General features: G+C 35.9%; 1 protein-coding gene across 1 annotated transcript; it reads right to left on the minus strand.

The window, feature by feature from the left end:
- Positions 1–11398: 11398 nt before the first annotated feature.
- LOC133861444 (chlorophyll a-b binding protein of LHCII type 1) lies at positions 11399–12392 on the minus strand. The gene has a single exon (XM_062297236.1). The coding sequence runs from the start codon at positions 12348–12350 to the stop codon at positions 11547–11549; it is 804 nt and encodes a 267-aa protein (XP_062153220.1). The 5' UTR covers positions 12351–12392; the 3' UTR covers positions 11399–11546.
- Between the last annotated feature and the right edge of the window lie 653 nt (positions 12393–13045).

Below are 13045 nucleotides of genomic sequence, written 5' to 3' on the forward strand. Positions count from 1 at the left end.
ATTTTTGGCTATTGTTAAAAAATAAGCCAAACTTCATTGATTTTTCACAAACATGTTAGGAAAATTTCTATCCTTTTGACTTAATCAATTTTATCATGTACAGTTCTACTCAATTTTATTTTATTTTATTTTTTTTTTTGGAAAAACAGAAGGATATATAGATTTTTTTTTTTTTGTTAGATGTTTGTTCATATATATATAAACATAATTAGTTATTCAAAAAATATATATATATATAGTTGATTTTTTTTTTTTTTTTTTTTTTTATTTTTATAATAAATGAGAAATGCTAGATAATAAATTACATATGGCTCCCCTAAAAATTGATGCTCCTCGTACTGTCAACTAAGTTCAATAGTTGATTAAAAGAAATTAAATTTATTTCTTGTTATTCAATTATGGAATGTTGACAAATTCATGGTACATGGTCTACAACCCTACTCGACGAAAAGCAGCAAGCATCAATTCTTTCACTTGTTTCAGCCACACAATATTTGAAAGGTATTCTGCCTAACCTATTACTTGATAGGTTCTAAAAAATGTGCATAAAATCTGTCCATATTTAACAATTTTTTGATTATTACAGCCTTTTGTTTCTCACATAGATAGGTCCCGATTATGTTTACGTATGGCATTACTAGAGATGATGCTCCCTATACTGTCAAATTTCAAAAAAAATTTATCCATTGTTCAAAAATTAACCAAATTGCATAGATTTTTCATGAACATGTTAGGGAGTATTCCATCCTTTTGACTTAATCAATTTTTATCATGTCGAAACATAAAAAATTATAAACAAATAAAATCAACCATGTGTAATAAGTACAATATATAATGTGACCCCGATACAAACAATTCCTCATAAGACATGAAAAAATAAAACTGTTTACAATTAATTTTTATGTATGGCATTACTAGAGATTACTTATGTGATACCCCTTCTTCTTATCACCAACCTAGAGAAAACGAGTCACTATGGTGGGAGGAAGGGGGCACAACTAGACAGATGAGGAGGAGGAAACTTTTGTCGGACTTCTTATCGTCTATGTGAATGGCTGTTCAATTGTTAGAGGCTCTGTACACAGTCAGTGTTGGGTCGAGATTTGTAATATAATGAATGGGATGACAGCTAGACAATGGACTGTAGGCCCATTGTCATCGAAGTACAATCGGCTTAGAACTGACCAGAGAGAGTTTTCAGAGCTCTTAAATGATCAAACCGGGTTTGGGTGGGATCCCGTAACCAACACAATCAGTGGGAGTGCGACGCAATGAGAGCGTTTGAAGATTGTATGCTCTAGCCCATATTTATCTTGGATTCAATCACACTCATAGTATTGTGGGCATAAATGTTGACTTACTACTTTTCACATTCATTCATAGGTGAACCAAAAATTAGGCCACTTCAAAAATAAGCCGTGTTGTAACTATGAGCAACTAGGGATCATTTTCGATTGGTCCACTGCAACGGGCATTCTTCGTCACTCCTCATCTCAGTCCCCTCCCAATAGCCTTGAGGAAGCATTCCTTACGCACCGTATGTAGATGAAAGTCATCCACATCAACGAGGGTGGTGTGGGTGGTAGGCGCAGACCCGAACGATCGTCAGAATCATTTGTTGAACTTGGCAATCCTCATGGTTCGAGGAGTGATGGAGCGAGTGACGTCCAAGCGCAAAGGGAAACAGCCAATGGAGAAGGAGTCTAGGTGCAAGGGTAATAATAAGGGAAAGGGTAAGGAGGCTCCACGTGATAGTGGTTTAGGTGTGAGCAGGGGATCTTCAGGCAAGAGATCCTCTAGGGGGAGGAGAAGCATGGTAGACGCTTCACGGGTTGAACTGCTCGAGGAGGTTAGGGATATGGCGAGGGCCAAAAAAGAACTATTACTTTAGCAGACTAACCAACTGAAGAATTCATCAGTCTTATATAGCACAACCGCATCTAGCCATCTGGCGGCTTGGGCCATGGACTTGCTCAACGAGTTCTGCGGGGAGATTGATGACGAGATATACGTTGCAGCTGTAGTTTCCCTAACTAATGAACAACTTCAATATCTATTCATCAGCATGGAGAAACAACACAGAAGACTTTGGCTATCAAAGCTGAAGCCCCTGCAGTAATTGCTCCTAAGTCTTCCTGGTGCTGGACTTTTGATTCCATACTTTGTGTAATTTGTGTAATTTCAATTTGTTTTAGGACCTATCTATTTCATTTTATATTATGTTGAACTAATATGCTTGTGTATGACCATTTGCCTGAAATGGTTGAACTTATATATTGTGATATGTTGTTTAATTATTATTGCATAACTTGTATAAGAATTTATTGGCATTCTTCTCCAAATGCTTAACAATTTTTGCAAGTAACAATGGTAGGATGGATGGAACTAACCAAGCTTTCATACCCGTGGGGAAAAAAAGAAGACGACATGTTTGATGAGCTTTTCATCAAAATGACTACACTTGAAGAAACGGAACTAGAGGAAAACACCAAAATGCCTGAACGTACCTTGCCATTACATGGGGCTGTGTATATAACATATATGCTGAATGGTCACCCAGGGCCGCGTTACGAAATGTTCCATATGGAGCCGCTGGAATTTATCACTTTGTGCTGTGAGTTGAGGATATGCGGTCATACTTGGGATGTTACTGTTGAGGAAGCCATTGCTATTTTTGTATTGATTGTTGGACACTGCCAAGGGCAACGGGTAGCGTCAGATCGCTTCCAACACTCTACAAAGACAATAAACCAACACTTTAAGACGGTGATGAGAGCATTGCAGCGTTTGGGGAAGACGTACATCAGAGTGAGACACAGGAATGGTGTGCACCCACATTTACAGGGTAATCCTAAATATTATCCATGGTTCAAGGTATGCGTCACCTTTTGAACACATTGCCTCATCTTATTGCTAGTTACAAATCTTGTACACAATGGAGTAACACTTTACTTACAGGACTGTATTGGTGCTATCGACGGAACATACATAAAGGCGTGGGTTCCTGCTGAGCACCAACGCCTCTTTCATAGCCGAAAAAATGAGTGCACATATAACATAATGGCAGTGTGCGACTTTGACATGATATTCACATGCGTGTGCATTGGTTGGGAAGGAATAACGAATGACAGCTGCATTTTTAGGGATGCCATTAGACTAGACCAAGGCTTTGAGTGGCCAACAAATGGTAAGTATGTCGCATCCAAAAGCGTAATTTTCTACCGGATAGTTTTTAATGTTTGTACATTGACTGTGTGTATTTCATTTGTGAAAGGCATTACTATGTGGTTGATCCCGCGTACCCATGCACCTGGGGCTTCTTGCCACCATACAAAGGGAAGAGGTACCATCTCTCCCAATTTCACAACAAGCCTTTGCCCCGTGGGTACAATGAACTATTCAACTACAGACACTCCTCACTTAGAATGGTCATAGAGAACTGCTTTGCCAGGTTGAAGATGAGATGGCATATTTTAAACAGAATGCCGCGGTACTTATTGCCACGTCAACCTGGTATTATAGTAGCTTGCTGCACACTACATAACTTAATTGGGACACACAATCCGAATGATGCAATCTTCAGCGGCACTCAAGCAGCGGAACTAGAGATGAGTGAGCTGCCACATGTATATTGAAACGATGATGAGACAAGCCCGTCACATGCAGGAGAGTGCGATCTGTCAGATGCAACTGCCCTTGAAATAGGTCATGTTAAAGAAGGGATTGCACATGCTATGTGGGCAAATGCAAATGGACATGAAGATGGGGATAATTAAAATGTTTCTCGTAATGTTGAACTAATATGTTTTGTTATACCCCGTGCATCTGCTATGGTTGTGTTTGTTATTTATTTTATGAACCTTTTTTTGTGAGATAATTACTTGTGCTTGACTCATATGTACATTGTTAGTATGCTCATCATGGATAAATGTTATGTGTGTCATTCGAATTACATATTTTGTTATGTCTAATTATGTACCCGTACTTCGTAAATTATGTTAATTTATTCCCCGTTAACTTATTCGAATAACAAATAGTGATGGAGCTCGAGGTAAATTGTACCTATGGTGCTAAACCCATGAGACTCCTTATTTCTAGAACGAATAGAAACTATATGACGCTTTTACAAGTGTCTCGTGGGCAAGGTATGAATTTCTCCCAATTGCAAGCCTCACATGCATTTTACTGTTTTTATGTTATTGATGATTGACGCATTTGCTGGAGTTAACAAAGGTAGTGAGATGCATTATTAGTAGGCTTTTAAGGCATGTTTTGGGGTTTACTAATTGTGGGTTTTACCTGTAGAATGTTAAAAGTGGTGCGAGACTGTGTCCATAACAATTTTTAATGTGTTATTGTAGAATCAACGAGGAGGTTTCTACTGGAAAGATGAGTTGCTACAAAATATGAGAGAACCGGTACATCACATCAATGCACTGCCTTTACATGCCCAGAGTAGCGCATTGGGCATGCCATGGACTGTCAAGGGCATTACACGATGTTGTTATACTACACGGATTTGTATCCTATGTTGCTTGGGGTTACTATTTTTGTTGGTCCTCATGTTTGCTTGAAGTTATTTGGTTTGTAATACCACTGTTTGTTATGCATATCTTTTGCTTCCACCAGACACAAAATATTGTGTATTATCTTTTTATATTTGTAGGATTTGCTACCTGAATTGTTTTGTTTTAAGTAGCGTTTTTTGAACTGTAATTTTCCATGTGGCTAATTGGCTGCCAAGCTTTGTTCGAAATTGACTTTTTTTTTTTTTTTTTTTTTTTTTTAAGATTTATGTTTGTTTTTTATTTATTTATTTTTTTTTTATTATTATTATATGTGTTAAATGTCATCTTCTTCTTATCACTATGTTGGCGGGGAAAACAAGTGTCACCATTGAATGGATTGTAGCTATCGAAACAAGCCGACTAATGCAATTTATAAAGGGAAGTTGAAATGTTGGTTTGTGTAATTTTTTAAATCTTGTTAAGCTGTATATACAATTTAATATAAAAGTACATAAAAACTCCAACAAAAACCAAGTGGTTGAAGGAAGTACATTTCATTAGGTGATTATATATATATATATATATATATATATATATATATATATATATATATATATATATATATATATATATATATATATATATATATATATATATATATATATTTAACTTTCCTACCAAGACCCACACAAAACCCAAAAATAATTATATATAATAAAAAATCGAAAAAAAGAGAAAAATTGGAAAAAATATCGGAAATGCCCGAAAAGTCGAAAAAATAATCGGAAAAAAAAAAACGTTTGTTAGAAGATCGGTGGTAGATTTTGGTTTATTGGTTACACATATTATAATATAATATAATATAATAATAAGATACCGCTAAACAATAGCTGAAATGCAATAAAAAATAAAAATAAAAAAAACTTTTTTTTTTTAACAAAACTGTATTTATCTTGGATTAGAAAAACAAATTTATTTATATTAAACAATAAATTAAATATTTATAATTGATTCATATTAATTATTATTAAACAATAATTATTTCAATCATTATTCTACACTAATTTTCATAACTCCAATCATTTTACACAACTTTTCATACCTCCAATCATTTCCTACCATGGTTTTTCGTGAAAAAATACTCTCATACAACTATCACCTAAACAACTTTTTCAAATACAATTTAAACTCTATCAATCATTCAAACATCTTTATTTGTTTCGGAATTCGAGCATCAAATAATAGTTGAATTTAGATTTTAAAAATCGAACACCCAAACGTCTCATAATGTATTATATCTATAGTGCATACATCACTATCTTGTATAATGAAATGATAATCCAATGCAAGTGATTACAACCTAAACAGAGTTCATCATATGATAATATGTATATCATGCGTATTATTACTCACTAAGTCATGGACTTACGCTTGTATCTTTCCACCTATGAAATATGTATTGTTTTATATATAACTTTTGTGATGGTGATTTGGAGTAATGTATGGTCATGCTGGAGGGAGTGCTTAAGATCATCTTTGAGGAGTTAGATCCCATTTGGCTGGCGTAGATGTGGAGAGGAGCTAGTGAATCCCGACAAGATATACTAGATATTTTGGCTTTGGATCTGTATCTATTTTGATGAATGGTCTTTTGTACATACTTTGAGAGCTTCAGCTATCTATGTTATGATGTTTTAGTTTACTTTGGCTATTCTTATTGTGATTGTAGATTTTAGAATGTTCTCTTTATCTTTTAAGTGAAAGTCTTCCGCTGCAAACTTTCTTAGGAGAGAATGAGATTCTTGTGGTCTTGTTCTTCTTATAATAAGATTGAGAGACAAATCATGAAGTTAGTTAATTAATTTCACTAGGGCGGTACAGAGTCGATCAGGTTGCTAGTATCTATACGACGGCAATATCCGGGGCACCAGTATTGAACTATAAGTCCTATAGGACAACGTTAACCCGAGCGGGAAGGGGTTAAAGGACCGAGTAGACCATATGAAACTAAACTATGACATGTTTCTCTTAATTACTGTGTATTTATAAGACTACTTTCTTTGAACTTGCTAAGCCGTTTAGATCATATGATCTTTAGAACTGAGAAGCTTACTTTATTACTAGTTGTGATTTATAACACTAAGTTCACTGCAAAAATAACATCAATTCAAGTGTATTCTTACTCAGTAAGTCGTGGACTTACACTTATATCTTTTCCACTTGTAAAACATGCATTGTTTTATAGATAGTTTAGTATATGGCGGTCCCCTTGAGGCGTCAGGTTCTTTTGAAGGACATAGTTAGGATTTACTTTTGAGGAGTTGGATTCCGGGTGGCTGAAGTACATGTGGGACGGTGTTGAAGTTACTCGCCACATTTTGATCGAGATTATCTATCTAGTTTATCTTTTTAGAACTAGGCCTTGAAAATTGATTTTTGTATAACTCTTAGATTTGGTTTTAATATTCCTGTTATGTTTTGATGACTGGTATTTGATTGTAACATTTGGATATTCTGTTATCTACGTTATGATGCTTAGATTTATTCTGGTTGTTTAAAGAGTATGGATTTAATTAGTATATATCTCTATGTGAAAGTGAAAAATCTTCCAATGCAGACTCTCTTCAGAGAGTGTGAGATCCTCAAGTCTTATTCCTTATCGAATGAGACTAGAAAGCGAACCATGAACTTAACTACCAGTTAATTAATTTCATTGGAGAGTTACAAAGTTGGCCTACGAGCCATTCCTAGAGGTGGCTGGGGTGGGTCACTGCCACCCTCGACCCATTGGGTGGCCGTGCACCACCCCCAGCTACCTTTGGGTGCCTTCAAGCCACCCCAGGGGTGGTTGGGGGCCGGCCACCCCCTTTCTTAGAGTTGATGTTGTGATGCCCTAATTCTATGCAATAAAATGGTAAGTGGAAACTGCTAGTTTCTACATGATATTACGACATCAGAGGTAAAATCTCGCAGTGGAGTTTTTTTCCTTTAAAACAACCCTAGGAATTCCTCACAAACACATTTGAGCCAACCGAAATACCTCAATTTGAAATAGATATTAATATTGTTTTAGTTACATATTAAATACATACTAGTTGCATCCAATAAAAGTAAGTGCCACAGGCTGCACCTAAGCATACATAATTAAACAATTCAAAACATAAACTAAGGTAATGTCATAGTACATATAACAAAGGAAATAAACAAAAAAAAAAGATAAAGCTAGTTTCTCAAATATTAGTAGAACACACGCAGCGGATGGTCTGGTAACCGTCAAAGTTGGTGAAGGGACCTTCGCCCTCAACCTTGATCCTTGCATCAAAGTTTATGTAAACATGACGTCATCATGTTTACATAGGCAAACAAGTGAGTCTCTTGTTTTCATAGTATGAAAAATTATTGGTTGATTAGAGTAATTTAAATAGCAATAGTTGTAAATGTATGAATATGCAATGTAATAACTTTTTAGTTTGAGTAAAGTCTTAGTTATTTTCTTTCACACTTCTCATTTCAAAGCCAAATACCAGTCCGTTTTAGCGAATTGATTTAGAAGCCGTTACTTCCAACCATATAAATCTTATTGGATTTTCAGACTGGTATCCACTACTCCCCATCTTGTTTATTTGTTAATAATCTTTGGATTGATAACAGTTACTACCTAGTTCTATTGATAGCTATATTTTCTCAACTCTTTAATTCATTAGGCACAATACGCATTGTTTCATTCATGCGCATATATTCAAAGCAGTCAATAAATCAACAACTTATTATATTATTGAGAAACAATGTCATTTTCTAGTAAGTGCTTCTATACTTACACTCTTCTACCTCGATTCTCAACTTCTTTTTCTGCACACAAATTATATACACCAAAAAATAATACATATATTAGTTCTTTTATGAATAATTCGTTATTTTGAACCCTCAGATCTTTATTATTATCTATCACATCATTAGTCTGTGACAGTTAAAAAGTAAAGACAATCACTAATAATAGTCTAAATATCAAAATTAATGTTTAAACGCCGAAGCCATAGAGACATAACATTTAAATATGAATCTTAAAGTAAAGACACATCATAAGGACGATAAAAGTAAATGTGATCATTTATAATAGTCTAAATACCAAGATTAATATTTAAACGCCAAAGACGTGGTGACATAACATTTAAATATGAATCTTAAGGTAAGGACACATTAAAAAGACAAAAAAGATAAAGACAATATTTGTAAGGTAGTAATATATGTCGCAAATATCATTATCTCGTGAATATTTTAAGCTAACTGAGTTCTTAAACAACAAATTTAAAGGTAAACAACTTGATTTAAATAGAAAAGAGACATGTCAAGCGAATCAAAAAATATTTTCTCAAAAGCTCACATTCAAACCATATCATGTGAGTTTTTAGACTCGGTATGATAGAAGGGATTCAATCACTTTTTCAAGAATATTCCCGAGACAACTTTATGCATGAGAGACTTTCCAAAGTAGGCTTTGGAAGACAGATCTCCAATCTTTCCTCTAGGTGGCCGTGTAGTGTGGTTGGCAAAGTAAGAAAATGACTTCACAAAAGCAACTCTAGGCTGTGTGGTGTTCTTGGGAAAGTGAAAGAGAAAAATCAAGGGAAGAAGCCAAGGAAGAAGGAACCAACAGTATGCTTGAAAATGGAATGGAAGACAAAGACCCATGGTGTTTTTTATAGCCAAAATCCAAGGGCCAATGAGAAATAGGTGGCTGGCCAAGGGTGAGGGATGCAATACAAAAAAAGTAAATTTTACTTCTTGGTTTTGTAAAGAAGTCCTCCAAACCACTTTCACCTTCACGGCTTCACACTTGCTTTATTGGTTTTCTTCATGAAGTTTGATGTTTGACCAAAAAGTTTTCAGATGGCCTAAAAAGTCATGAAGTTTGATTGAAAATATATATAGACTCCTAAACAACCTCAACCAAACAGTTAACCAAATATGTAAAGCAGTAAAAGTAAATAATACAGATATTTTGTTATGCAGTGGAAACTCTTTGCATCAAAAAGAAAAACCACTCTGAGGCAGCCAAATCTAAGAAATCAATTATCAAAAGAAATAGCTAATTACAAGAAGTTCGTACTCACAACCCTTTGCAGTAGTCACTCTCTTGAATTCTAACAAGTGCCTACTTGTCTGCTTCTCTCTCAGACTCGTTTGGAGAGTTCTTCCATTGATTCTTTAATTGGAGCTCCTCTCCAGTTAGACTTCAATGGTTGAACGGTTAAACAACAAAATACATGGAACACTCTAAGAGAGATGCATATAAACGTTTATGCTTAATAAACCTTCTCTAACCACACTGGAATTCTCTACTGGAATTCTTAAAGAAACACTGCTTAGAAGCCCCTTTAAATAGGCTCTGGAAATCCTAAAACAAGTCAGGAATGGATTTCTAGGCGGTGGTGTCCGGACATGTATCAGAGAGTAAACTTTCTGTGAAGCGTGTCCGGACATGTTACCCTAGTGTTTGGACATCTGCATGAAAAACTTTTATGTGTCCACTGTCTTGACTTCTATGTCCGGACATGATGTAGAACATGGACTTTCTGGAACTTGCGTCCGCTGGGTGTCCAGACATGTGAGAGAACAAGACCTTACTGTGACTTGCGTCCACTGGGCTGTCTGGATATGCTGAGAACAGGAACTTTCTGTCAGTTGTGTCCGAACACGACTTCTGGCTGTTCGGACACTCATCAAGAAAATCGGATTTTCAGGACCTGTAAAATCTGTAGAATATTTTCAGAGATTCTGTACTTTCCTTCTTGATATATATTCTTGCAATATTTTCCTTGTTCAGCTATTTCTTTTCTTTATCAATATTCTGTAATATTCTTCTTTTTCATACATTTCCTTTCTTGAAAAATATACTACAATATAATTTTGAAAATCTTTTGAGTGATCGGTGTCCCATTTTCAACAACAATACAATAACTTTTTTGCCAACTGAATTTAGCCAATAATAAAAACTCAACATCGATATTTGATCAAAAAGTTTTCAAATGGCCTAGAAAGTCATGGTGGCCGGCCAGGGTCGTTTTTCAGACAAATTTTCACTTTTTACAGCCAGTTTATTAATGTGAGGTGCCTATTTTCGGGGGTAAAAATCTAAAAGTCTCATAATTGAATTCTGACTTTTTCTAACTAACATAGTAATAATTTATTTAATAAATCTTATCCATAAATGACAAAAAAAAATTTTTTACCATCCCCAAAATTTAGAAATAAAGTGGTAGTAAAAAAATGATGTTTTTGGCGGATGAATAATAACTTACCCGTTAGAAACCGAAAAAATGGATATTATTATTTTTTTCTTTCCAAAATTCTACCACGTGATAGAATATCTCGAGATAAGCACTATGAGTTTTTGTTTTACTCAATATGAGTCCATATGGCCCAGTTTTTATCTGACTTTAAAACTTTATTCATCAAGTGTTTTGACGAAATTTGACTATGGAGAGTAAATTATTTGTTTGGCATACTTCAGGAACTTCTAAGTTCATTTTAATACCACAAGAACTGATTTTGCATTTTTTCTATAAATTTATAGGTATGTGATCTCCATTCATCACATGGTAATTTATTGGTATGAGCTAATTTGCATGTGGTCATGTAGGCCAAATTTAGTGTTAAATTTCCAACTAAATATTGTTTAGGTGATCTTACTTCGGAGTAGTCGAAGTGATACAAAGATTTTGTGCATACTAAATTATGTCACCTACTGCATACTATCATTTAGTACTATACCTCCTTGGGCTGGTGCTAAGCTGTCCTTCATAAATGAAACCATCACTTGTTCGCATAAGTGTATAAATCCAGAATATGAAAACATTTGACAAAATTCAACAGACAGTAGGCATTCAAAGGAAAGAAAAATTGTGCTCTTTTTAAAACCCAAGTTCACAAATATTCTCCATTGGCTTACATCACTAGCAAGTAGCAACAATCTAATTTTAGTCCCAAGAGCTTCTCTCTCTCTCTCTCTCTCTCTCTCTCTCTCTCTCTCTCTCTCTCTCACTTCCCAGGGACAAAGTTAGTGGCATATGCCCAAGCATTGTTGTTAACAGGGTCGGCCAAGTGGTCAGCCAGGTTCTCCAAGGGTCCCTTCCCAGTCACAATGGCTTGAACAAAGAACCCAAACATTGAAAACATGGCCAGTCGCCCATTCTTAAGCTCCTTTACCTTAAGCTCAGCAAAAGCCTCTGGATCATCTGCAAGGCCCAATGGGTCAAAGCTTCCTCCTGGGTATATTGGGTCTACCACCTCACCGAGCGGCCCACCGGCAACACGGTAGCCCTCAACCGCACCCATTAAGATCACTTGTGTGGCCCAAATAGCTAAAATGCTTTGAGCATGGATTAAGCTTGGATTCCCCAAGTAGTCCAGCCCACCTTCACTGAATATTTGGGCCCCGGCCTTGAACCAAACGGCTTCACCGAACTTGACCCCATTGCGGGCCAAAAGCTCGGGGAAAACGCAACCTAGCGCTCCAAGCATGGCCCATCGCGAATGGATCACCTCGAGCTCACGGTTCTTAGCAAATGTCTCCGGATCGGCGGATAGCCCTGCAGTGTCCCAACCATAATCACCAGGGAATTCTCCTGTGAGGTAGGATGGGGGCTCACCAGAGAAGGGGCCCAAGTACTTGACGCGGTCTGGCCCATACCAAGGGCTTCCGGATGAGACAGGCTTGGGCCTGCCGGCGGTTTTTCTCATGGTTACTCGGCCCTCGCCAAGGAGGCTAGACAATGAGGGAGTGAGCTTGACAGCTTGGCCGGCAAGAGAAGGAGAGGAGAGGGCCATTGTTGAAGCAGCCATTGGTTTGAAAAAGTGAGTTTGTAAGAAATATGAGGGGGAGAGTAAAGAGTTTGTATGACCTTATAGTATTAGAGATGGTAGGGATCCTTATCTTATGATATCTTTATCTCTTTTCTCTCATTGGTGAAAATGATTTTCATATGAATATCTTTCCCCACTTGGCAGTCTCCGGTCCACCACTTTCGTTGAATAAGATTCCTGTGGACCACTTACATCTTTGCATTATAGATTTTGCTTCGTCTATACCCAATACAACAACTCCGCCTGATTTTTTTAAGATGAGATTCAGAATATCCCTTGAGCTTCTTAATTAATATATTTCTCTTGCTTCATAATGGTTGAGTATTAATTATATTATTATGTTCTCAGCAATTCAATATACAAAGAATGATATTTGGAAAAAGTTTGATTTAATTCTTCCTTCCCTTAATAAGAGGTTTCCACAATTGTAATTTATCTCTAGATCGAGGGTTAAAATGAAAAGTTATGATCGGTATATCGAAAAAAAAAAAAAAAAAAAAATTTCTCTCAATCCCTCCCTAGACTTTTTTTTATCATATTTGCGATTATCCTTTTAAAGTTAAAAAATTCTCAATTTAGTGTATCGAAATTTTAATTTTTTGTAATGTTTCACTTCCCTGTTAGGGTTTGGAGTTAAATTAGGTAGTCAAATGATAAAATAACCTTTATACCCT

The sequence above is a fragment of the Alnus glutinosa genome, chromosome 2 (genome assembly GCF_958979055.1).
Source record: "Alnus glutinosa chromosome 2, dhAlnGlut1.1, whole genome shotgun sequence".
In the NCBI taxonomy this organism is placed as follows: domain Eukaryota; kingdom Viridiplantae; phylum Streptophyta; class Magnoliopsida; order Fagales; family Betulaceae; genus Alnus; species Alnus glutinosa.

Excerpts from the sequence above, each read along its gene's own strand:
- LOC133861444 (XM_062297236.1), bottom strand. The coding sequence starts at position 12,350 with ATGGCTGCTTCAACAATGGCCCTCTCCTCTCCTTCTCTTGCCGGCCAA.